The sequence below is a fragment of the Mugil cephalus genome, chromosome 6, assembly GCF_022458985.1.
Source record: "Mugil cephalus isolate CIBA_MC_2020 chromosome 6, CIBA_Mcephalus_1.1, whole genome shotgun sequence".
NCBI classification, from domain to species: Eukaryota; Metazoa; Chordata; class Actinopteri; order Mugiliformes; family Mugilidae; genus Mugil; species Mugil cephalus.
This window is the reverse complement of record NC_061775.1, coordinates 2578384-2606294: the sequence shown is the minus strand read 5'-3', so window position 1 is coordinate 2606294 and position 27911 is coordinate 2578384. Positions and strand designations below refer to the sequence as shown.

Below are 27911 nucleotides of genomic sequence, written 5' to 3'. Positions count from 1 at the left end.
TTAGCATAATGCACATCAAGTATTATAAAGTATTCTTACTGTTCATTGGCCTTTTGATAAATCCTAATCCACTGAGCCATAAAATAGTATAAATGACACACTGAAATGCTCAGGTGAAAAAGCTTTTCAGGCAGTGTTTGCTCCTGCTCTTAGTCTGTGTGCTCAGACGCAGTGATCTACTTTTCTTTATTAGAGCCACATGCTTATGCATAATTAAATGTAATCTGGTGATCTCTATTTGTCTTTCCCAACTACACTTGGTTGCTGAGCCAACAGCCTTGTGGAGAAGAGCTTATTTTGCTACTTCCTGGGTAACAGCCACACAAATGCCCAGACAGGGACACAAACACACAGTATATAATGTCATTGATATTAAGACAATCAAGAATGGGGTGCGGCCCACTGTTGATTGACTCAACTTGTCCGCTGCTCTTTGTGATAATTGTGAGTTCTTGCAAGTGCATGCATGTGGTTTAGGTGTACAACCCCTGGGCGTCTCCATCTTATTTGTTCATAATTGCATCCCGAACACAGTCAGATAGCCATGTTGTGTTTCTGAGTGTCTAAATCAGATAGCTTTGTGCTTCACAGAAGAGCCAAAGTGAAAGTATTCCAAGTGTAATCGGTCAAATCTACAAAAAGACCAGAACAGATTTCGTCTATTCTCGAACTATTCAAAAAAATGCTGATGAATTTGAAGAAGTTACCTTTGAAATAGGCATACTGAAGGTAGTCGTAGTGCAGAGGCAGGTAGTTCTCCATGGGTGAGAGGCGGCCTGGCCGAGTAGCAAGGTCTCTGATACACTCGTGTTCACAGTGCAGCACCTGAGTGAAGTGGTCTGCAAAGAAGTAGTTTCAGATAAAGTCTTCACTGATAACCTTCTCTCTTATGCTTATTCAGGTAAGAGAAAATGCATTTTTTTTTTCATCTTGAGCCAGATAAACATGGAAATGTGGCAGCTTAAAATAGAACAACTAACTTCACAGATTCAGGTTGTGGTCAGTTACAGTGGTCATTTATTTCTGCTCTCTTTGACAATAGTGAAAACCTTGTGTTCCATTCCATTTAAGGTTATTGATACAGGGAGTAAATCAGCAAAGTAGTGCTGAAAGGACTGAATTACAGTACAGGATAATATCATCAGCATAAAGATGTACATTACACCCAGTTACAGAAAAAACATTAGTTCACATGTTATGTTACATGCTGTGTAATGATACAATTGCATTATATACTCTTCTATCTTTCAAATGACTTACAACTAATATGGTCCCAATATATTTCATTGCGTAACAGTCTAAAAAATAATTTCCCTTAAGTATTACTTAATGGTTGCTTAATTCTATTAAGATATGCCAAAATCACAGTTTTTCTTCAAAATACTTTACAAGATGTGCCAAGTTCTGATGTAATCATCTAAGCGACTTCAGTTCAGGCTTAACTGAATTTTCTGATTTACCAGTTTGGAACCAATACATATGATGTAGTCAAAGGCTCTGACAGAAGAATAACAGAGCATGGACAAGTAAAATACTGTATGGACCCCAAAGAATACACAACACCCCAGATCAAATGTGACTGTGTATAAAACAGATGGTAAAAATGGACATTGTTCTTAAAGAGCATTTGTGACAGTAAATGATTTCCCTGTTGTCCAGTTCCAGTGGAGGGCCTGTTCAATATCTGTCCAAACCCGTACTTGTAAAAACAAAACCTTGGCGTAAGTTTTCCTTGATGAGCTCCATCAACTGAATTTACAGTATTTAGTCATATAAAGTCCCTGTTGTGAGACAAATAAATGTTGCTCTGCTTTTAAGAGTACGCAGCTTTCATGCGTTCCTCGCGTAGTTATAAACCCGTTGTTTGTTTCAGCCTTAGGAGAAGACAGACATTACAAGGTGCCACATTTCATTTCCTTATGTCAATCCCTGAGAAGAGAGCCAGCAAAGTAGGTGATAGCATGCTCGCAGGCTATGTGTGTGTTAGGTATGTACAGTGAGGTCACTTTTGAGCAGCTGCAGCACTACTTTCCCCACTCTCAGACAGCAGAGTTGGGACCTGTTTCAATCCATTCAGGTGTCTCAGAGGAGCAGAGATCAGAACTGAATCACGCAGTACTGGGTCAGAAGATTTTAAACAGAATCAAATATGGAGGAAGAAAGTCTGTGAAAGTCCTTCTTTTTTTTTAAGAGATTATATTACTTTCGAAAATACATACATGCACGTTAACATAAACATTATGATCACAGACTGTACCACAGTGGTGCTATAGAAAATAATCCAATGATTGGAAGTAAAACAAAGCCTGGTCAAAACTAATTAGCTGCCTTTCTGTGTTTATCCAGTCAGGTCATACATATTTGAGGCAAAGCACACTTGTCAGCAATTAAGCTGCAGCTACTGCACAAAAGCCACCTTGGTTTCCATGGAGAAAGGTCTGAATGGAACCAACAAATGTGCTCCAGACCTCAGTTTATCCATATAATAAAGTAATTACGATCTGGTCCAAGAGTTTTGTTGTGAATACACGCATTCCCTCACAAACAGGCCTGGTTCTATGCAGCGAGATAACTGGGCCCCACAGACTCCTACTGGCGCCCAACATAGTGTAAACAAAATGAACTGATAACACATAAAATGCAAGATTAGTGGTCATTACTTAGGAATTAATAGAAAAAAAAAACGCGTGGCAAATACTGAGTAATGAAAGAGCACTGTTACTCTTCCTTACAACTGTCAGTTTGATGAGCTCCAGTTGCTGTTGTGCTGAGTTGTTTTATAGTAACCTCCGTCAATGAACTGAACAGTCATGGTGAGGACAAGGCCAACAGCAGCAGAGAGATGCAGAGAGATGACTTGATATCATTTCATTTTGCAGTATATGAGCTGAGAAATGCATGAATACCACAAAGAAAAGGCACCCAAGAAAGCGTCAGGAAAAACAAGGTCAAGTGAGGCCGGGCTGTCACAGGGATGGAGAAGTATAATGGGAAGAGACAGAGGGCAGTTGGGATTTTGGGTGCACTCAGGCTGCTTTCATGGATTTGGATCAGCCTGTTTCCTTGGGCTGTCGAAGATGCTAATAAAGCATGACTATCAAATCCAAGAGCTGACGGAACAGCTCCTCTAACAGTTCTGAAAGGCATTCAACACATTATTATTTATTTATTTAATTCCCACAATGCCGCGTACATTAAGGTCACTTTCCCAGCTGCACCGACATGATCTAATCTGGAGGGTTTGCTAAAACATTGAGTGCGAACTCACCAGTGCCAAAATTCTCTGGCTGCAGTATGTGCCATTGCTGTTCTACACTGTGGCCGAAAACACTGTAATAGCATCATGAGAAGAGTTAAACGGTATAACGTGGTCTGGCCTAATGTCACTAGACCCAAAACAGAAACCAGGATTATGAAGGATCAGATAACATTTAAAGTAAGAATTTGGAATGTTGCTCTGTTATTTTCTGCTGTTTTCTAGCAACCCCAGTGCTGTGGTAAGTATTACAATGAGGGAAAAACTCATGGATATCTGGGGGAACCCTGTGCCCTTTGTTTGTGTCTAAACATGTATGTTTTAATAGAAATTACCACAGAAATGCTCTGCTCTGGTTTGGGTATTTAAATGCACATTTGTTTTTTGTTTTTTTTAGTTTTTCTGAATAGTGGACTTTAAAGAAAAAAAGAAGAAGAATAACATGGAGCTAATCTGCCAGCAAAATCTAACTGAGGAAGCTGTGTTGCAGTATAGGGTATACATCTTAATGACCACCTAAGATGGCACTAATAGTCTACATTTTAATGCAACATTTGATTTACATTACATAAAATTTGACATGTTTATATATTTCTGTTATGAGACAGAAGTGCAGTGTTGTGCAGTGAAACTGTGTTCATATGGGCTTTTTAATGTTCACAAAGCTGTATAACCTCTAGATACTGCATCATTTTCTTTCTCTATGCTTCCTCTCCGCTGACTAAGTGCCAACTACCATCCTACGCTGAGCTACCGCCAGGCAGATTTGATCATGAGCGCGAAGGGTGTTGTTTGGCCTTGCATAAGTCTGGGCCAGCTCTCTCAGCACAACTAACCCAAGCTTGAGTTCAGAGCCCCGTAGCATAACCAGTGTCAGTGGAGGAGTTCCAATCTGCTGATAAAAGGCTGTGTCTACTAACTGAACTGGGTTGTGGAACTGCAGAGCAATGGATCAATGAGACTCATCTGAATGAATTCAAGGCAGAAATTAGGAAATCACCATAAGGCAGCTGCATATCTACAAAATAACACAACATGGCATTTTTATATCAATAAACAACGCCAGGAATTATTACTCAGAAGCAGAAAATGATGACATGTTTTATAAGGTATTAATTTGGTGCAATATGCAATAATAACTATAGGTCTCCATCCTCTGTTAAAGGTGACGCAAATAATCAGGGATTAAAGAATGTAAATACCATCCTGGGTCTAAATTAAAACATATAGGGGAAAATCTAAAAACACATCATGTCTGTGCTGAAATTTTGTAAATATGCTTAGTAAGGGATGGAAGACTACATGAGAGAGTTCCGTAAAAGAAGATATGTAGATAAATACATGACAGATGCAAATCAACGACATCTGTTTTCTGTTCCGAGGAAATCTGCGATCTTTTACCTGATATGAGTTCATGGAGGCTGTAACGGTAGAGGACATGATCGTGACCCTCAAATCTCTGTGGTCCCTGGCACAAGGCTCGACACTCCACATCTGCCCTATAGTACTCCTCCAGAGCTTCCTCAAACAGAGCGATGGCTCCTTCGTAATCACCACGGTCGTATAACTTCACTGCTGCTGTGAAAGAGCGCTATGAAATAGGAAATGGGGAGAAGAAAAGACATTCGAGTACTTGGTTAATAAAAAAATGGAATACAAAATGGAATACAACAATTCCTCTGAGGAACTTCATGATTCTTGCAGCAGCAGTTGGAATAAACAGGAAAGAAAGGATAGGGATAGAAAGGTAAGGTAAGCAACCAGAAACTGTTACCATAGTAACAATGATAAAATAAACAATGCACATGAAGAACTGCTTTCAATAACAAAGTGCAAAAAAGCCGGTTTAAAGTTTAAGTGCGCACAGTAACAATGCTAAGTAATTTGTTGCAGAGACAAGTGAGACTCTAGTGTCTTCAGGAAGAAAAACAGCCGTGGGACACAAGAGCAGGAAACAAAGGATCTAAACGTTCCTTAGCATTTAGAGTTTCACCACAATCAGCACTAAAAGGCCTACATAAGTTCCAGTCATTAAACAGCAAGAGCCATTAAGACAAAGGCCCCTTCATACAGTGACAACAGATGAACATTCCTCTTTTAGAGATTAGTGAGGTAGAAAAATTAACATCCTTGCAAGATATTTTGGCAAGCGTTGATAAAAGGCCAGAAGTCAAAGGTTTCGTGCTTTGGCCAGAGCATTTATAGGTTAAGGAATCTCACAAATCAGGTTTTCTGTCTTACCTGGTGAGGCCGGGCTTCCCGGTCCACAAAGTGGTCTTCCTTGACATCCTGCAGGTCTTTGTACTGCTCCAGGTCCTCACTCATCTCCACATGTTCTGGATTGGCCTGGAAATATGTGTGAGCTGCCGCTGCTGCCTTGTCAGGCTGCTTCAACTAGAAAAATAAGAGAAAAAAAGAAAAAGGAAAGACATTATTACGACAATAACAACAGTAATAACAGCAGACTGGCTGACGATATATAATTGAAAATTACCACACACACGGTTTCATGAAGTTAGTTAAAACAGGTCCAAACAGAGCTACCCTATAACTGCCTGAACATGTTTGCCTTAGTATTCTCCAATTCAATTCCAAAAAATTAATCTGTCAAACTAGATTTTCAGATTTCATTAGAAGCAGATGGATAGGTCTGGATAGTTTTTTTGTTTTGTTTTTGCTATTTGCTAAAGCAAAATGGACAAAGTTAGAAAAAAGTTATTTGGAAGCCATGATGATATATCTGAAGTCTGTTTATCAGACAGAGGGGAACCCACTGTTCCCATCCACAACACACCAGGATGCTTTCCTTTAACATGAAATCTACTGCATTTAAACATTTACTGTGGTATTCAACAACACTCTACTAATGTGTCTGTCCTGAGCTCAGTTCAGTGATGAACAAAAGATGTCTAGACATGTTCGAAGACGTGTCTTTTTTTGTTTTTGTTTTTTGGACGAACTCGACCTTTACAACATATGTGGTCTCAATCAGATAAGACAGAGATCATTCTCAAGCCTAAACATGCATAGATTTCTCCTCCCTTCTCCTCCCCATGACAAGACATTACAGGCATATTAAACCATCGCATGTGCTGGATTCAGGTCACTGCACACCTCCAGATACCCAGAAAACAGCTGCTTTTTTAATATTCACAGACAAACAAAGCCAAAAACAGACCTTAAAAAAGTCAAAGTCTAATGTGTTTAATGAAGTCACACAAGGAGTTAACCAGAAAGCATTAGAGGGATGACAGAATGATTACAAGGAGATAAAAAACAGACAAGGTTCAAACAGACAAGGCCTTAAAGCAGGACCTGTCATCTGTTGGATATTTTTTGCGCCATGACATAAAGTAAACTGGCAAAACAAAGTGGCAACTGACACCATTTGTTTTAATCCTGCAAACTTAAAGCAGACCCTGGTGTTTCACAATCGTTCTCCTGACAGTTGAGAAGGTTTGTCTGGCCTGGCTTCCAAAAACATAAGTTGCTTTTCAACAGAGTCATCCCTCTGTCTCAGCAGTGATTTGTGCATGAAGAAAACCTTTGTACTGTACTTGTGTGTTGCTTTCATGGGGAGAGCTGATAATGACTGGAAATTCCAACATTTATTCAAGACAAGCCTCTCGAGAACCTTGTGCCTGAAGGGTGGAATGACCTTTTCTGCAGATGGATCCGAAAAGAAATGTGTTGTGTTTTCTATGCAGGAGGCAAAGATGTTCCATAAACTGCTCAACAGATCATGAAAGACATACAGAACTGCTCTGATGGAAAAGCAGAAATTCTTCTTCCCACCAACAGCCCACATTTTTTTGAAGAACGATTCCCCTGTCAGACAGCATCGGGTCTCTTTCATGTGGGAGCACAGGAGGGAGGAGAGAAAAGCCCAGTTGGACATGCTTGGTTAGCCCTGAAAGGCCAAGCAGTGAGGTGGCGTGAGTGCATTCCTGGACGGATCACCTGGCTGGAGCCACCAGAAGGCCCCAACATGACTGACCAGCCACCAGGGGAGGAAGAGAGCCATAAAAACATACATGTGACATAATACACTAAGAAACTGATTGAAGTAAATTAATAGGACAAATTAATAGACTTACGCATGTGATGAAAACTAAATGAAACAAACTGAAACCATTTTGCTAGCAGCTGTCAAACAGATTTAATGACATTTAATGTGAAGAGTAATTACTCTCTAATGCAAAAATAGGCTGTAAACCCACAGAAATCCAAGTAAATTAAAAACTTGAGTGCACAACAAAACCTGGAATGCATTTAAAACTGATGAAATCAGTGTAAGAGTGGATTTTTCCTCTAACTGATGGCACAATATCAAGCTCAAAACACAGTTTTACTATGCGTCCTCACCTCACCATTCTTCACCATGTCTTTTTGAGATAATTCAGGGAGAATTTTTCCTTTAAGATATTGTCAGCTGGACTGGATCTGATTACCATCTCTGGATGTGTTTAGTCCAGAGTTCCAGCAATCACATGGATGCCAGCGATTACCGTGGCATTGGTGCATGAGGAGGAAAGAAGTGAGGGGGAAGTCAGTCTGCAGCGACCTCGTTCTCCTTCTCCTCTTCTGACCACAGATGCCCTCATCCCCTCAAGGACAATCTGACTCAGTTTGAAAGGACAGTTGACTAATGCCATATCTGCTGTCCCAAGGATAAACATCCCATAACTGTGAGCATTCTTGTGCATTTCCTCTTAGCATATTTTCAGATTAGCAACAGCTAGCATTTCTGTTTGTAAAAGATAATGGAACAGAAAGTAGGAATGCTTCAGGAAATGTCTAAAACCACTCCTCTGTTAGCCTTCAGTTGAACGCTTCAGTTTTTGTATCTTAATGGTACGCAGGCAACAGAATATTTGGAACCAGTCCAATATTGAGCGAAAACTCTATAAACTGCCACTGCAGACGGTCTGCATTGCAATCAAACAGAGTATTTGTTCACTAAAAGTGGTAAAAGCCTGAAGATTTTGAATTGAAAGCACATGTTCATATATCACACAGCATACTGTGAGAGGTTAAAACACCCCCTCAGGATGACAGAGCAATAATCAATCAAAGGTTTAAAGGGAGACTGCTTTTGCGCTGAATAGTGTAATGGAAAACAACACGGCCTGGAAACAGCCACACATGTGTAAATCACAATGACAGAGGAGAAGATAAATGGTAAGAAAGTCAGTCATTTTCTAGGAAAACCCACTAACAGTGCAGTCTGCACATCATTAGTCATAATATTTCTTTTTTATGAGCAAGTGTCATTAAGTCAAACTTTTTTCTTAATTTGCTAACCCAGAAAATTAAACAAATTATAAATCAATGTAGTTCGTTGAGCTAGCGTAAATATAGTATTAATCCCCTCACGTCCTTTTTTTAATATCATTGAGCTTTTTTTGTCCTGAAGGATTGAGCTGGAAAATGAGATTAGTAAATATATTTTAATATAAGCTCTGGAAAACAGAAAAAGCTGTTTAATTGCACTGCACTTCTTCCAGTGCGAAAGGCACTTCTCCACAAATAGGAAATTGTTGAGTTGGTGCCAGACAGAAAATCACAGTAACACTAAAACTCTGCAATGAAAAACAAATCTTTGAACATATTCAGAAGTGTACGTCTTGTATCCCAAGAGTATATGCATGAATTTCAAAGAAGCACCTGCAGAGATGAATAACTACCACTCAGCCTGAGCCCTCAGTTTGCCCTCCTTGCTAAAAAGCAAGCTGTGTAAGAGCTGCTGGACCGCCCTGCCACTCCAAGAGAAGTTCTCTTCATGTGGGAACAAGGTCACTGCCAAGTCAAATGCACATTTGCATGCTTCTCTACTTTGGACCTCCTGCTTGATTTGTAGGTAAGTAAATAGGCATGAGCTGGCGCCACAGACACATGGCCGGCCACAATCAGTGTATGATGCCGAGTCTAACATACTAGAAAAATGCAGCTGTGCATGGTGAGTGGTCAAAGTCACCTGAGACTCAAGTGTTTCTGTGGTTCACAAGATGTTAACAGTGAACACAAGAGCAATTGCAGTAAGTCCTTAGGCAGTAAGGATTACAAGGGTAGTTGCTCGTCCAGTGGTTAAACAATGTCTCAAACTCTTTCCCACCATGCTGTCTGTAAAACAAATTCTCAATTTGCTAACACCGAAGCATCTAACTGTTGAAACAAGAAATTGACTGCTATTATGAAGTAGTCACAACAAATGTGACATGTTCATTGAATATCTCAGCAATCACTGCTATTGTTCATGGGTTAACTGTAATGGAACAAGGAGGAGCAGCTACAGTGAGCTGTCAGATGAAGGGCTGCGGCCTCCAGCTTCCCAGTGAGGTAACCATTGTTGCAGGTGCTGGCAGATCAACTAAAGCTGAAATGTTCGAGACTATCACTATCACTTTAAGGCCACGTTCAGTCAATAGTAGGTATTTCAGTAAGATAGTATGTTGATATGGGGTGTGTGTGTGTGTGTGTGTGTGTGTGTGTGTGTGTGCACGCGCCAATGCAGTCTACCGTAACATGAAAGTTAAACATGGATGAGTTCAATGCACAAGCCCACTTCAGAGAGTTTACAAAACATATAACATACAGTATGACTTTCCAAGGTTCCTTACATTCTTACAGTTTTATAAATCTGTGCACAGAGTTTTGACAACTGAAACTGAAACCAAACGGATCTATTACTCAAACTCTATCACTCCATTGTATTTTATTTTTTCACCGCTGCCTGTATCTAGACACCACTCCAGCCCTTTTCACACTCAAGTGCTGCTCATCATTCCAAGCAGTCTTGCACCTGCAGTTAGATAATAATATTTAGCCTGATAATTGTCAACCTTCCTGAAAAGAAGCATCAAGTCATTACTGACTACCTACAGCACATTATGACCTCACAAACTTTACACTAGTATCCCATGAGGAACATCAGCAAGAGTGATAACTGTTTCTGAGCCTGCCTCATGAGGTCTGTGTACTGTAGGAATGTACAGTGGAGGCACTGTCACATTTGTACATCACTAGACATAAACAAGCAAATGATAAAGATGATGTTTGGGCCTACAAAAGCGACGTGTACTGTAACACAAAGTCTGAGGTTCAGAAACTGTTGAAGGAAAAGGAAGGAAAGAAACTACAGTTCATCATACATACTTACACTGAACCAGTAATGTACTTCTGAAACTCATGAACACAAGCAAAGACTTATCTGATGTACAGATAGTCCCAAAACATTTGGCTCAGAAAGTATTTTAATGAGAGAAATGTTTACCTCTCTGTACACACAGTAATACTTTTTTCTAATCAAACCCACGGCATGTTTACTGTCACTGAACCGAGGTGGACGATTTCAGGCAGATTCTTAACTCCATATTTATCCCAAAAGTAAGCAAGCAACACACATATCTGTCTGAGGATCAGCAGCAAATTATGCACAAAAAGATGAGTTTGAAAAAGACCAGCTCAGTTCAGACATAACATGAGGTGAACTCTATGATAAGAGAAGAAAAGGAAGTCTTGGTAAAGGTGTCGGGTACAGGGCTGCTTTTTCTTTCTGGGCAACAGTAGTGGTTCGAACATGAGGGTTTGTTTTTACAACATCCAACTCTACATTCGAACCAACCAAAATTCGTACTGTACTTATTCACTGATCAGTTCCTGATTTGAATCATAGTTTCACCAATACTGTGTCAAAGGTTTTGTACAGCTGCTTGCACTCAAATGAAACTGTACTCCGATAACAACTGAGAAACCTGGATTTTATTAAATGAAAATCACGTTTTTATTTCTCAATGGTAAAAAGAGGGAATGGGCTGCTTTTCTTGGACTTCCATCATGGCAAATTTAATATGTTGTGGTTTTGGACTGTTGATCACTGGCAAACAAACAAAAGAAAATAAGAAAAAAACACCTACATAAACAACATAAACTTTAACTGAACAAGTAATTTAATCATTAGCCTAAACTTTTTTTTTTTTTTTTTTTTTTTTTTTTAAACCTGTAAATACAATCCAGCCAAAGATCTGCACCTGGTTTGCCCTGCTGAGGTCCATTTTCCAAGCTTTTGAAACGAATATGGCACTTTTAAGAGGATGGCACTTGGATATGAGCATGTGGTTGGAAAGAATGTGGAGACTATTCCTGAATACATGTTAATCATTAACAAATAAAAATAGGACTGACCAGTGAGCGGCACACGCCCTGAGATTCTGTTAAATAGAGCTTTTACATTGTCAGTGATATCTGAAGCAGCTGCAGTCAGTGAATGGATTGGCACCAATGCCTGGCATGAAAAACTCTCTGTGGGAAGGTTTGTCTAAATGGCTTATTACCTCCACATGAGGCGAGCGTCCCACTTCCTCCTACCCTGGATCCTTTCAAAGGCACGCAGCGAGCACTTTGATTGATGAATCAAGGAACTCAGAGATTCCTGGAAGCCTGGAAAACAACTTATGTCTGTTTTGGAAGACAAAACGTCAACCCCCCATCCAACCAGGCTGTGGTTGACAAGATGAAGGTGAAACTTTATATTGGAACCACACTCTGTCAAAGGACTTTTCATTAATGTGTAATGCTAATTGGAGAGTAAGCATACAGCTCCCACAAGTTAACCTCTGCATCATGTGCACTTTTATTTCAGTAACTGCAGCTAGAGAAAAATCTTCAGTTTCAGTTTTAGCTGGCCACATAATGTCTTACTGTAGGCAGAAGGGGTAAATAAGTTGCTTCATAATCTCAGCTCAGTAAAACAGACAAGGGTTTGTTTTTGCTCTTCTGCTAAATCAATTCAAACTTAAACACAACAACTTGACTGTAAGTCAGTTTTGTTTTTCCATGCTAGTCAGGAAACCAACCAGCCAGTCAGGGTGTGTGTTACATTCAACATGGATAACATGTTCTGCACATGCTGCGGAAAATGAAGTGGGGCTTTGCCTCTGAGTGACGTCACTGGTGACAGTTGTCTACTTTGATGTTCTTTCTCCTTTCTATTCATTGCTCTCTCCATCACATCACATCTCCTCCTCTCGTTTGTTCGTTCCTGCTGACAGTTCTGTACAGTGGCCTCTTTCTGCCCGTCCTCGCCCCTCCCTGGGCCGAAGCGTGGTCCTTTTATAAGGTCACGTCAAAGGAATTCCTGAGAAAGCCTCACCGCTGTTGCTGCTAAAAAGCTTCTTTCATCACACCCCAAAGACATGGGAGGCATGACGAACTCGGAAAAGCAATCCCTTGCGCCTTCCTCCATCCGTCAACCTTTCCAAAAACTGTGAGACTGTACATAGAAAGGAAAACAGCCGTAGAATAATAATGCCACTGTTTAAAGGGGCAAACCCTTACTGCATGCTACATGCCCACATTGTGTGTTTAGAAACTGCTGGTTTTGATTAGGAGAGTCATGAGTGAACATACTTGACCACTGTGGCCTAAACTCACCAGGAACAGAAAATGTGAAACAGGCCTACATGATCCTGCATCTATTAGTTATCAAAACACAGTTTGTGTCCATTATGAGCTAATCTGGAACAGGAAACCCAGACTACGGTGGCTGTTTGCACATCTGTGACCACGTCTGCCCTGTGGCTGACATCATTTGACTGTAGAGGGTAATGATTGCTTCCATTATCCTCTTCATCATCACTAACATCCCAGTTAAGCTTTCTGGGAGTCAACGCTGAGAGGCTACACACCCTTTTCCCTGGAAGCTGTCCTGAGGCCACCTGACACCACATCAGCTACTGTATCCTTAGTCAACCATCACACTCCTTCCCATGACTGACCTGGCTTCCTGCGCAGTTCCAGGACACACAAGGCCACCTTTGTGTGCAAACCTCTAAAACACAAGGTGTGTATGTTTAAAACAGGGCAGACAGGGTGGAAAATCACCTATAATGTCTTCCTCCTACTGCGCCACTTTCATGCCCTCCTCCCAACACCTTCCTCACATTCCCTCACTCTAAAAATACGGTAAAACACACACACACACACACACACACACACACACACACACACACACACACTCTCTTTTTTCTCTCTAGGACGTCTAAACATAGGCCTTGTGAGCCAACACCTTTTCTTTTTTTTTTAATGTTACGATGCTCTGATCTCACACTCCAGTTTCCATTCATATTAAGGTGCCTTTCTAAAAACTGGAAAAACTCTAACATGGCCCAGAAATTTAAAAACAATTGTGTCTTGTCTCTGTCATTTTGCCTTCGGATGAGGTCGTACCATGTGTATGAACACTGTAAACAGACTGGAGCTGGAGCCCACGCATTGGATACCGCACACTGTATATACACAGTAGGCTTCCCTCAGCACCTTCTACCATTTTGAATGAGATTAATGGAAAACATTCTGGGGAAGTTGCTTTCTTGCCAAGAGACGCATGAAGACATGTATTACCAGCTCTCATGTTGAGTTCAGATGTTTATTGCCTCACAACAACACTTTTTTTCGACAGGAGCATAAAATGAAACATAAAGGCAACAAAAACACAATAAGATAATTGAAGGCATCAAAACCGCCCTATGCACTTAAGAGGTGATTTATATTCTGTATTCTATGTGGTGTGACAATGCAGGCAGCAGCATAGGCAGCTCTAACACAGAACTTGTGTTTATGACTATGACAAATGCTTGGTGTTCAAGTCATAACCTCAGCTAGAAATACAACAACAACAACAACAAATAAATATCCATACGACAGCCCACCTCCACCCTGGGTGAAAATGTCAGCAAACGTATTACAACTCGAGAACATTTAGGGACATTTCCACTAAGAGTAGTGGAGTGCAGTGACATTTCCCAGCTACTATTTCCCAGTTTATTTTAAACTACTCACAGGAGAAAACATGAGACAAAACTACTCAGAAATGTTGTAGACCTTTCGCTCTGTTTTCCCATAAAGCTCCAGAGACGGAGGGGATTTACTGTATAAGGGGGGGGGGGGGGTGGATTATGAGGAACAGAGCATTTGAAGGAAACATTTACGAGCATGCCACTCAGACATAGAGGCTCAAAGGTCATCCTCTCACATGAGTGTGGGCGCACTCGGCTTTTCCTCTGTGGCTGCAAAGTTATCAGAGTGGAAAAATAAGAAAAGGTGAGTGTGATGTGGTGTTTAAGTGTTAAATTTAAAGCAGACAAATGTTAGTTCACACACAACAAGTACACTCAGGGACTCTGTTTCTGGGAGTTTGTGAGCCAGTGTGTGTGTGTGTGTGTGTGTGTGTGCGTGTGTGTCCACAGCAGACAATGCCCACATTCATCCAGCCACTCTATTCTCACCCTGTTTGGCCCCCACATACCCCAGAGAAATATAAGATATATTTGTTCATGTTGAAATCAATCTGTTGTTGAGACAAAAGGCATTTCACACCCACAGCAGTCAGCTTTAACTGAGAGTCTGAAATGAGTCCGAGGACCAGAGATCAATGCAAACATGCAAAGGGAGTCATACATTTTGAAGTCCCTGGAGTCCCTCCATTGTGTCCTTTTCATCGGACACAAATCACAAGCTGTTCTTTTTGTATGCAAGTGTGCATTTATTTCAGTTTAATGTGAGGTTCCCACGTCCCTCTCGTTGACATGTCTGTGATATCATCTAAAATTTAACTGGTGAGTGTCCCACAGAATTTCTCGCAGATTAGTAGTATGAAAATGTCACATGCCCTGAAGGTATATTTCAACCTTTAAATATGGTCCAGTCTCACTCTGGTGAGGTAATGGATCCACCCTTTACTGAGGGACTAAATCAAACAATGACAGAATGGTCCTGTCCTGTGTAATGTTACATCACAAAATTTAGTCATCAATCAAGCCGCTAACCCCTGGGCTCTGAAAAAAGAAAACCTTTCACATACACACATGGAAAAAGGTCAAGAAGTGGCCTGGAAAGTAAGCAAAAAGAGTAAAGCCTGTGTGATTTAAGGATTACCTAAAGGAGAAAAGAATGTCCCTGTAACACTCTCTTTCTAAGGCTGTTGATGGTATGCAAGTTGAGACTAAGCTAAGGGCTAAGAGTAGTTCAATATATGGAGCCAGGAGATAAAATGTCCTGTCCTTATGCCCATAAAGCAAACATCCCCTTCCCACTTACACAAGCTTGAGGGATGGTGTGGAGTTTACAGTGTTTCCCTTGATTTCTTGCCTTTCACTACCTCCTGTGGAGTTACGCAACTTAGTTCCCCTGCAGAGACTACCACTAGAGAGGACGCAACTGAATCCAACAGATAAGGTGGGAGGGAAGCCTATAGTTTTGCAAAATTGTCCAGAGGTGAAAAAGGAAAGAGGAGGGAAAAGTAAAACAAAAAACAAACAAAAATATCCAACACAACGTTAAATATTACCTAGTTTCAACAACTCATCCATTTTCATGGTGCTCAATCTTCTTTAAACAATCCGTTCTATCTGAAGGACACCTGTTGCTTTCATTTTCTTAACTTAAGTAAGATGATCACCACCATTTTCATGCTTTAATTACTGAATGAATCTAAGCATATTCAAGACAAGTCAGAGAAAACTTCATGAATCTGGAACAATAGTTGGAGGTTAACAGTGTTGTGAAAAAAAATACGAAAACACAACAATGAAAGCATTAAGATCTGTGTCAGAGTTATGAAAAAGAAAGGAAAACATATTTACAACTGCAAAATAAAGTGAGCAAAGCTGCTGAATGAAAATTGTGATACAATTTAACAACAAAGTGTGGTGTAAATTCCATTGACAGGCTGGAACCATTATTGTGGACAGAAGACATTCCTGACATAGTTGGAAACCAAACTAACAACTGAGAAATGATTTAATGTCCAACGGATAAAGATACGCATCAATATGTGCACATATGCACACCCTTTCACCCACTAGGAGATTTTGGCACACGTTGGTTTGCACATGACAGCAGCAATAACTTCGATTTATGGGTCAGTCAATTCTAACAGTCAAAATACACTCCACACATAATGAGATGATACAAAAGGCAAATAAATCCTCAGTGGAAGTGTTGGGAGAAAAGATCTCACTTGGAGCACTTTCTCGGCACATCGCCACTTCCCCCCTTGGGTGCTATTAGAAAAACCAGACCAAGCAGACACATCAGGGGCTCAGCACACCGCCGCATTTCATCTGGCTCTTTACGCATGTTTGCAGAGAATCAGAGGCCACGGACACACACTCACAAAGCTTGTGAAACATGTCAAGAGGCCATGTCTATCGGCAAGATAGACATGGCCTCTTGACACATGCGAGGAAGCAAGCAGTGATAACTCTGCAATAAGACACGAGGCAGGTTATTTGCAGTAGAGAGTCTATTTAGGGACCCTACCCTCATGTAATGTGGGGGTAAAGGAAAAACCTGGGAAACCTGGCCATTTTCACTTTTTGCGTTGAATAAACTTTCAAAGAACTGATGTCTAAATGTTTGCCTAATGCCTCCTTTAAATAAGCATGACCTAAACAAAGTAGCTGTCAACCTCAGGTTATCAGGTTTATCACAGGGGATTATGTCACATTTAATCAGTGTGTTCATTTCCAGATATCATAGAAAAACATAACGCTGATTTCAGCTTTATCAGTGGAGGCAATTATAAACCACCCACAGAGGGCTGGAGATAAATATCACAGGCGCCTTGGCGTGATTTGCACTCCCTTCATAAATGAAACATATTAATGTTGATGCTGTCACATTACACAAATCTAACCTTCCTGACACACAGCACGCCAACGGGAATTTAGGTCAAACTGGGTGAAACACATATACATGATATTGATTGCCACACATTTTCTGAAATACTCGGTCTCTGTCAGAGACTGTGTTTGTGCCCAGCTGTTTATGTGTAAAATGAATATGTGAGTCACATGTGTAAGCAGATGTTTTCCACAACAGTAAAATCCAAATGATCAGTTTGCTCCTCACTTATGTCATTTTCTCTTGGATTCTGGAATAAATAACAGCTGCCTGAAAAACTATCAGCTTGTGTTAGCAAACAAGTCTGCGCCTGTCTACCATGTTCCCTGAGTGGCTGGACACGGCAGCAGTCAGTGGCCAGCGGGTGCAAGAACGATGACCCGGTGGTCAGATGTCACAGGAGCGAGCATGCCTCACATTCTCAGGCAGTGACTGAGGAGCTGTGGAGCTCAGACGACGCACTCTGAGCAAGAAGCAACTGCAGCCCACCGTGGGATCAAGAGAAGCTCTGATGTGTCAGCTGTGATGAACACAAAGTTAGTACCTAACTGTAATCTACTGTGTGAACGCAACACAAACACATTTAAAAAAGAGCAGATTTAGAGTTTTAGTTTCAACTTGTTTGCTGGCCCATATTTATAAAAACCTCTTGTTTTTAATTTTACAGCCCCTGGGTTTACATCAGAGTACAGTGGTATATGGGCAGCATCTGGGTCCATGCTTGTATATTTTTCGTGGTAGAAGCAGAATGGCAACACTTTGGTCCAGACAAAATGACTCAACAACTATTAGGCGGTTTGCCACAACTATATTCTACAAGCATTCACAGTCTCCACAAGTTAGAGTCTTTTTCTCTAGTGTCACCACGAAGAGCAAACATGTGGATGAGGATGAGTTATAATAAATTTGGTGACATGGACTCATAAAGTATAGTCTCACCAAACAGTCAAATTTCACTCATTACTAATGGTATCATGAGACAGCATGGAGGGAACCCTGACCAATGTGTCCACCTCGAAATGTTGGAAACATTTGATCCGGTTTCTAGGAAAATGATGCAGATAGGAGCCTGGAAACTATAAGGTCTAAAAAAGGACAGCGACATGTGTTGAAGAGAAAGGGTGCTCGTAATAGGTCAGGGTTGGACTGCTCGACTACATCGCGCAGTCTTGGTTTTGTTTGGTTCCCGGTTATAATTTTAAAAATGCTTCTGGCCAAGTAACGAGCTAAACACATGCACAAGCAAGGCTACCGAGATGAAATATGGACGTCACCAACACAAGCTTACCTGGAATAAAAACATACTACACCAAAGCCGTGCTAATCTTTAACATCATAAATTCAGACCTGGCAATAATATGATCCATGTGTTCTTCCCTTGAGGCCTCAAATATGGTTCCAGCTAGAATTCCTATATTTTATTATGAAAAGCTGCTTCCACTTTACTTCAGCTTGTTGTTGTTCTTTGTTACAAGGGAACCTCTCACATGCCTTCACTGTTGGAGGTACAGGTCCGCTAGCAAAGTGGGTGCACACTAATGGAACCCAATTAACCCCAGTCTGTGTCCAAGCCTGTTCCACTTGGCAAATTACAGAAAGAGCAAAAGTCTGTTTCTCTGTGACTGAGTATTTAAGTATTTAAGAAAGCTTAACTCCGGTACGCCCATAGAAACTAAGTCCAGAAACTAAGTCCAATCAGTGTGATTGGTAGACGTAGAGAGAGGCTGACCCAGATGTAGGGATGAGTATTGTTAAGAGTTTATCCGATACTGGTGCCAAACTAGTTCTTTTGAAATGGTGCCGGTACTTAAAGAATGGAAAAAATACAAACTTTTCATACAGCCTTTTCATTTTTAATGCATTTTGTGATGTTCAAGTCGAACAGAATATTAATTTAAATAATATAAATACAACTAAGACTAAGAAATACATTAACCAATATAAAGTAAAATTCACAACAAACTTTCATTATCATAATAAAATCCGTGACGTGGAGTCTGGCAGGCTATCAAAGACGGAACATTTCTGGGCTTTTAAAAAGAAAATTCTATTCATCATCAGATGTTTAACCAAATTTGAGGCGTTACCTCCCTTGCACAATATTTGAGCACTGGTTGCAGTTTGCAGAGTCTGCATCTTTTGAGGTGAAGTACAGCCAGACTTTTGACTGTTTAGCTCTCTTTTTGCCCTTTCTTAGGAATTTTGAAGGTTCACTTCAAAATTAATTTACATCCATGCATGTGAAAAACTGACGTCTAAAGGGGCAGTAATTCAGTAGCACTGAAATCTGCGTTGCTTTTCTGGTGACATTATCGGAAACTATGCCTACCCGGATGTGGGCTGTTTGTTTGCAACCTCACACAATTTTCTTGTCTGCTAATAACGTAATTTAAAATCTATTTCCTATTGGAACAAATCTGTCTTCGTGTGCCAAATTATGTGCATCTGTGTGTATGAGAAAATGGATGAGATACACTCAACATCGTACTCATTATGTTGCATATTTAATCAGTGAGTGTAGCTGGGGAAGCTTTAAACCATGAAAACGGAAGTCCTATCTAAATAAATACCCTGACTGGAGCCAGAATTGGGCAAGAGGAGGGGTGTACCGTCTATCAAAGGGCTAACAATCACCAGTTAACCTAACCCTAACCTAACCTGCATGCCTTTTAAAGAGTGGGAGGCAGGCGGACAGTAACAATGCACTACCCTGACCACACTCATACAGCTTATATACAATCTAAATAAAGCACTATACTGTATGTAGTAAAGACTTTCAATGGAATGTTGAACAATGAAGTTATAGACATCTGTGTGAGGCCACCATGTCTCTTTAGGTAACAATGAGAGGACCATTGGATTCTGACAACCTCCTCCCTTCAGTCCTAGTGGACGTTCTAACTACAAACACGACAATTTATGTTAAGATATTTCACTAGAAAAGAAAAATGTAAGAACCTTTAACCTATTTCTTTTTTAAATACTTGAGTCTTGAAGCCATACAGACTAAAATGCTTAAATAAACAAACACACTGATCATTTAAGACAGCTTCACTGAATGATAGCACAAAGTTCCTTCTTACAATGTCAGGATGAGTCAGGAAACACTCGCTGACTCTATTTAGGATAAGAGTTTCTGTGTGTGCTGTTCTCATGACAGTGAATGACTGACGGCAGCTAATGCTTCAGCAGCAGCCATCCTGAAACACTTAGAGAGACAGATATAAATCAGGCACCCCTCAGTCTGCATGGCAGAGCAGCCCACCTGGCAATGGTTTCTTCTGCAGTCATGCTGGGCCAGGCAATAAAATCAAAACACTTTCAATGGTGCGATCGAACACTGGCTTCTTCCTACAAAGAGTGTTTCAGGAAATAAGAACACGAGCAGAGATTACCTGTTGAGGTTAAACCAGAGTCAATGTGAGATCAGTTTGGCTCGGAAAGAAAAGCAGCAGGAGGAAGTTTATGACGACCTGAGGAAAATGCATGTGTTGAGTTTTCTTGCAGCCGTGTGTTTGTGTACACCTCAGGCAGAGGTTTGTTCGGGCATTTGTGCACTCAAGCATCAATGTGTGTATCCGCGTGTGTGATTCAGTCTCCCCACTGGTTCTAAGAGCTTACAGATTCTTCAGTCTAATTGAACAGGGAGAAAAAACAAAGACGAACCCTGACCCTTGAAAAGAGCCCAAAGACTCTCTGTAAACCGTTCTCAGTCAACAAAGACAAAGAGTCCTGGTTTTGTTCTGCCAAACACCACAACACAAACAAAGCACATCTCTTCATCCAAGAATTCTGAATATCTAGATTCCTGCAGCTTGAACACTCTACCCCATCTATAACCTTATTTTCAGGAGCTGGGACTGGCAGGAAACAATGACAGCTGCCAGATAAAGCAGTTAACACAGAAGCTGCTGGGACTCAGTAACTATTAAACCATGGTGAGAACTTTTACACTTTTGAACTTCGATGATATCACAACATGACAATGATAGTACTGCTGCAAAGAAGTTGTGTGCGGTTTTTCCTCCCACAGCTGCTTGAAAATTGGTGCCACACAACACTATTGTCAGTATCCATGTTCTTCTATGTGGGTCAGATGTCTTTGGAATCACATGTGGTCATCCTCAGGCTAAACTAATCAGCAAATAGACAACTGTAGCAAAATGCCTTTGATAAAATATTTCAAACCCAACTTCAATTTCATGAACTCCTCAGCAAGCCACTACAAAATGAGACGGCACATCATGATACCGTAGTGGTTAAACAAAACTCTCAGGGGAGCGGCAGCCGCAAATCCAACTTACCAATTTGGTGAGAGGTACATAATAGTGGGGGTTCTATAAAGTCTGGGTGACAATGTGAGCTCACACTGAGAAAGTATTTCAGCCTGTGTTTACATGAATTTAAGGCTGTAATGGATTAATTTGTAAATCCCAGGCTCACATTCCTCACACACACATGCTGATCTCTACATCGTAAACAGGTCAGAGAAGCTGTTTCCCTTGCAATACCTCTGCTATAAGGGAAGAAGGACATGAAGAGGAGAAAATGTCTCCTGCTACACTTGTCCACAGGTCCAGGAGCACAAGGGTACTCATAGACCGGAATCAAAATGGGTCACAAAAAAGGTGCAAACAACTAAAGTACTAATGTAGGCCATTTGTCTTATGTCTACTGTGGTTTTTGGCCTTAGCTGAGTGCACAGGTCCCCAATATTTTGGGTGTAACCCTGTGAGTAGTCTTTCTAAGGAGGAGAAGAAAATTACATGTTAACCAGAGAGGCCAGAGTTCACCCCACCCAGCTGTTTAACAAGAAGCCCTTGGGCACAGCCAGTGTATATTTCTATCAGTCGCCCTCACTTGACTTCACAGCACATAGTGATGTTAATGAACTATTTGGAGAGACATTATGTGACTAGTCTGTTGTCGCCTTTTAACAGGAGTGAGGTAAAAGCAGAGGACAAAAAGAGATCTGCAGTCAGACAAGGTCAGACTTTGATAGCGGAAGGGGCTTAAAAGTGGAACATAAGAGAAACCCCGGGGGCGTGTTTCAGACAGCACGAGATCAATCAGCTGATTCCTCTGTTTGAATTGTCAATTATGTGATTACCGCCTGCAGAAGCGTCATGATGACTTATCAGCTGTGGCCCAAGAATGTTTTTTGAGGTCAATCCATCCAGCCGTTGTCAAGATGTCTCAGTTTAAAGTCATGAGCCAATAGTCCTGCCAGTAAATAATTCAATATTCTAAAAAACACTACCAGGTCTGACTTTAGTTTCACCGATGCCCTTCATGACCACAAAAAAATGCTTTGGTCCAAACATATGAACTTTAGATGTTTAATCTGTTTCTACATTCTTGAACTTGTTTCCCACTCACAAGATAAGACCTTTGGTAGCCGTTACACAGATCGTCTTGAAAAGGAGTTTCCTCTTGTCCAGACCTGAGTCACCTCATCCCACACACAGCTGCTAGAGCTATTATTATTAGAGATATTTTTCCTTTCCTCCTCCTATCTTGAACTGTAATTTCAATCATTTAGTCTAATGAAATAATACATCAATGCTGCTTACTGGAACTATTTTAATGTGGAGTTTTAGATTAGAAAAATTGCCTGCATCAATCAACTGTAGTAATCTAAAGGGAGGAAAATGTTCAGTCACTGAAGTGAGGTCTTTCCACTGAGTCACAGCTCAGATAACAGGATGTCCCCAGGGAAGGAGAGGAAATCCCCAGCACTCTGGAGGGGGAAAAACACCAGCAGACCTCCTGAAACAAAGCTTAAAACACGCTTGGCCACCAACACCATTAGTAACTAAACTACGTGTAGTTTCAACTAAGTAAGAGGCACTTCATTTATTATTACAGATATAAGGTGCATGGAAAAGGAATATAAGGACTTTATCAAAAGAGATAAGGAAATACATCTTTACATATACATCATTATTAGTGACGTGTGTGGGGGTGGTTCCAAAAATGCAGAGTGACTCCGAGAGTGGAGGCTGACCTAATTTCCTCCCAGTTCACAGCTGTGTTATATTGAGACCTCGAGAATGAAATTGGCCCTATCCTTCAGTGTCTCTTCTTCCTGCCTCTGTACACCCGGGACAGGGATGTGACAAGGCAACCAACCACGCGGCCTCCAGCCACAACTGCTGTTCCCATTAACTTCATTAGCTGCTGACTGTAGCCCACAGACATAATTTCCAAACACCGACCTCCTTTGTTTGGGTTTTATTTCAGACTGCAAAGCCAGGAATTGCTGTGATCTGTATTATGCGTGGAGAATGAATGGAAAACATGCAGAAAATGAAATAATCAGTCATAAAACCAGAACTTCACATTCCTCAGCTTCACCGTCATTGGAAACATTAACTTACTTAAAGGCTTTAGTAGCCTGAGGAGGTTGAGAGACTACTGAATGTATCTGTTAACGGCTGAAAACATTGTAATAACACGCTTTCAGAGAAGGGGTAATTCCCAACATACAATACATAATTACAAAGCAGGGAGTGACAGAATGTGCGTCTTAACTTTCACTGAGCCATTCACAAAAGATATGCACCAAGATTTGCATACTCAAGTTAGAATAAGTCACTGCTCCAACAGTTATTAAAAACTCTCGTGGTATTTTTAGGCCTCAGGATAAGCAAGGATGTGGGGTTGTTTTGAGTGTATATTTCCACTGTAATCCATGACAGCTGTAAGAGGTGGGACTGATAAAAGCAAAGCCCAAAGACATTCCCACAGACCTTGTCTGTTAATCTCAAGCAGTTGAGGGAAAGTGACACCGACTTCGCTGGCAGGGGACAATGGAAAGCAGGCTCTCGAAATACAACCATTCCCACTTAAATTTAATCCCGGATCTTTTTTCCTTTTTAACCCACCAAGGAGTACAAAGCATTTATTAAGTCTGAAACCACTGAGTGTTGTGTGCCTCTGGGCACTGATGAGCAGGTGAGCGAGATTAGAGAGAGACGCTATGACTGAAAACGCACAGGGCAGAGGTCACTTGTCCTCCTATACCAGTGATCCACAAGTTGTGTGGGCCTGAGGAAAAGGGGTAAGGGAGGCAGCTTTGGGAATGTGAGGTCACAGGTTTCATCATCTCCATTTCCCCCAAAACTGCTCCCACGTATGCTCACCTGGATGGATTAAAAGCAGAGAAACTTTTCTAAGCATTATGCCTGAGTGGTAAATGGTAAAGCACAGATCACTTAGATAAGGGAAACAGTAGCAAATCTCCACTGGGCCTTTCCCCCCCAAACAAAACTGGAAAACATCATCTTTTAGATGTCGACCAATAAATGCATCAGACGGATCAGGAATACTTTAAATCAGTTTGTCTTGAAGTTTGCCTTAATGCAACACAAACTGCAGTTACAAAAACCAAAAGATGGTTTGATATTATTATATTTATGTATTACTATTATTTTCAGTAAAATGCTCTTCTCACCATTAAACTTGGTCACAATTCAGTGACCAAGTGCAGTATTGAGTATCTATTTTTCCAGCTTTAAATAATCATTATTATTCATGCTATAATACTGTTTACAACAGCTCATGAACACTTGTTGATACTTTTTCTCATTTCTCATTTATATTCACTTATATTCATCCTTTCAGACACAAATAAAACCAACTAAAGAAGTCTGAATAATTTCAAACAATACCGTTCGAGTTTGGTGCATAAACATATTAAAATTTAATTTGATTGCGGCTAATTTGCATGAGCTCACCCCACCCTGGCAGCAACTTGATATCCGAGGCCTGGCCATCCCCTTACTAACCCGCTCGGCTATGTCAATCGCACCCCACATGCGGTCCGAGTGGCAGCCTCCACAGGCAGACGGTGCACCGAGACCGCATAGACCGTACCCAGACTGCTCTGTAAAAGCATGGAAAACTGTATGTATGACATACCTACACGTTTCTCAAAACCACACTGCAGCCGGCAAGTGAGAGGACAGAAAGTCCTGTGTTTTTGTTGAACTGTTGAGTTCAAGCCCACACAAGCGTTACAGAGTGAGGAGTCAGATCGGATGAAGAAGCTTCTTCACACGAAGGGTATCCTCAGAGGAAAACTTAATTATGTACTGTCAGTGATGACCAGCAGGTAGTACTTGTATCAGCATTTGCCTGATGTACAGGATAATAAGCTGTCAAGAAGAGCTGACACACTGCCCATCATAAAACAAATCAAACCTTACTTCAGAGACGCTACGCAACTCTAATAATCTGTAACAACATTTTTCCACTTACACTATGTGGGACAAATAACAGTTGTTTACTCTCCAAGAGCTACATTACTCATCCCAGTTTCTGTCTTTATTGCTGGCTCTGTAGAGGAATTAACCACTTGTTTTCTCAGAATGACAGTCTCAGTTTCTGCCCAAACCATGTAAAAATTCCTCCTTGATGAAGAGGTGCTGTAAACCACTAACCCATAGAGCAGCAGCCTTGCTGTATGTGTTTGTATCCCCAGAGCTGCTTAGGAACCAAGCCACAAGGTGCGCTCCTGCATCGGGCTTCATTAATTAGAAGCCCTTTCTGAGAGGAAGTAGTAACAAAGGAATTTTCCTGCTGCTCAGCTGACGTTCAACATCTTAATGAGACGCGGTTCAGTTTAAAGAAAGGAATTTAGTTAATTACAGTTCACAGCTCATGATTTATTTCAGCCGTGCCAAGGAACATCACAGTCATAAGGCAACATATGGCAGGAACATGTGAGATATTCCTAACACTTATAATTAACAGAAACCACTCGAACTACCATGCACTGCTTTATTTAGGCCGTTAAAAGGAAACACATTGGACTTAACTTTACTGGAGCTTGAGGTTGACCCATAAAGCAACATGAAAAGACATATCGGCGACCTGTGGATTTCTACAGCGTCAGCAATTGTGGGCTTAACGGAAAGAATATACCGTCATCCAAGGATGCTGGCGAAGATAAAAAATACTGTATGTCTGGTCAGTATGTTTGCTGAGAACCATGCACACATGGAAGGATGACAAGACATATCACAAAATAACTCATATCTACAGATGTTCATTTTAATGATGCGTTCATGAAGCGGTCCGTGCACAAAAGATGCATTGTTGCCACGGACAGCACATGGTTTCCTCATCCACACTGCTATCTGCTGCACTACTTAACAGCCCTATTGCACAATAATCTCAGTTTGAGATAACATCTGAAGCAGTTTGACAGCAAAGAAAATTAAAAGTCATCAGTCTGGAATGCAAAGTCGTAATCACAACAATATAACACTTATTTCATCGGGCACCAAAAGGGAGTGTTTGTATACTTTAGTATCAACCTGGCACACGTTAATATAATTAACTCCGCCACCACAAACACAGCATGGCTACCTTCATATAAACATTAACACACATACAACATACAAATAAATGCACATTTGTAATGTCTGTCACTAGGTTTCCCAATCACAGCAATCAGTTAACGAAGTTAACGTACTGCTGCATTCAAGTTTGGGCTACAACAACAAGGGAAGATGAGAATATGAAATGCTTGATTTTTATGTCATACCGTTGACTTTAAGTTGTATGAACACTGCTCCTAGACAACAGCTCCCACCTAGAAGTCACTTTTCCTAACAGGAAATGCAAAGGCATGATAGAAAATATTAAAGAATTACAAGGAAAACTCTTTACAACTACATGACTCAGTGAGCACTGTGTCTTTCAACCAAAGCAGAAAGGACAAAAACAAGAAGGCCCAATATCACTGTGTTCCCTGTGTTTCCCTGGCAACTAGGATAAAGGTGATATGGCGCCCTTTGACAGGGAAATGCAACACATCAATACGCTGAATAAAATTAAATATTTATCTTGGTGTGAACACTGTAGAAACTATTTGGGATAAAATGAGTACATGAGCCAATATAATACAAAGGTCTAGCTTCTAGACATTTTAATGCAGAAATGTTACATATTACACATAAAGTGAAGTGTAGAAGTCAGAGAGGAGTTTTTAAACAAACTAAACACTCTATGGCAGTAGATCATAAGGACAATACAAACAACAGTAGCAAAAACAGAAGTGAGGTTGAATGCCATGCAAATATATGGTTATTCCCAACGCTATTACATGCTGAACATAAGTAAAAGGCATGGATACAGAAACATATTTGAGCCCCTTTGTCTTCTAAGAAAAAACATATGAAAAGTTCAAACTCCTACAGGGTTGGTCAGCATAGTGTATGATACTGTTGGCCTTCCTGAGGACACACATTCTATAAATACCTCTGAGCTGTACCTAAGGCACCCCTAGTATTTTCTCTACTAAATTAAGCCACTTGTCAAGTCGGTTTTCTGGCACTGTCTCCACAGCAGATGATAATGCAAAAGGATAATCCTATTTCTATTAAATTCCTATGAAGCAAAGCTGTCACCAAGGAAAATGTTAATTCTACTGCAGGAGAACAGATGCAGCCGCTTAAAAAAAATCATCTATATTAACATCAAAATAGAGTTCCTTGAATTTGATCCCACACTGAACCACAAATGAATGCTAAAAGCACTGGAATCCTAAAAACTGGTCAATTTACACAAAAATCAAAGTAAGAATTGGACAAAGTGATAGATTTTCTTCCTCTGTAAACTCACATTTGCACAATCCACACTGTGACAGGAATCTCAGTTATCAGCGATGTTCCCTTTGTTTCTCAGGACCTCCTAATAAACACAAACATCATCATATCTATGCTAACACCAGAGCCACTTCACGTTTAAAACAAGAAATGACTATAAACATACCATACAAAGCACAAAAACAGGGTAACATTGAATACTCTCTGTATGGATGTCAAACTGTCTTTGGAGGAATGTCCTTTATCAAAACTGGCCTTGGCTGTGTCAACCTGTTTACGATTCCAACAGGAGGTAGCGTTTATTTTCCAGCATCCCTCTGTCTTGATGAGTCCAATGAATACACGTACAAGTAGAC

At 40.7% G+C, this 27911-nt stretch overlaps 1 protein-coding gene across 1 annotated transcript in view; it reads right to left on the bottom strand.

The window, feature by feature from the left end:
* p3h2 (prolyl 3-hydroxylase 2) overlaps positions 1 to 27911 on the bottom strand; it is a 46544-nt gene that overhangs the window by 7492 nt on the left and 11141 nt on the right. The window contains exons 2-4 of the mRNA XM_047587279.1: positions 5498 to 5650; positions 4658 to 4847; positions 708 to 839 (exon numbers count right to left, since the gene is read on the bottom strand). Of these exons, the coding sequence (XP_047443235.1) occupies positions 708 to 839; positions 4658 to 4847; positions 5498 to 5650 (475 nt within the window). The remainder of the gene's footprint in view (positions 1 to 707; positions 840 to 4657; positions 4848 to 5497; positions 5651 to 27911) is intronic.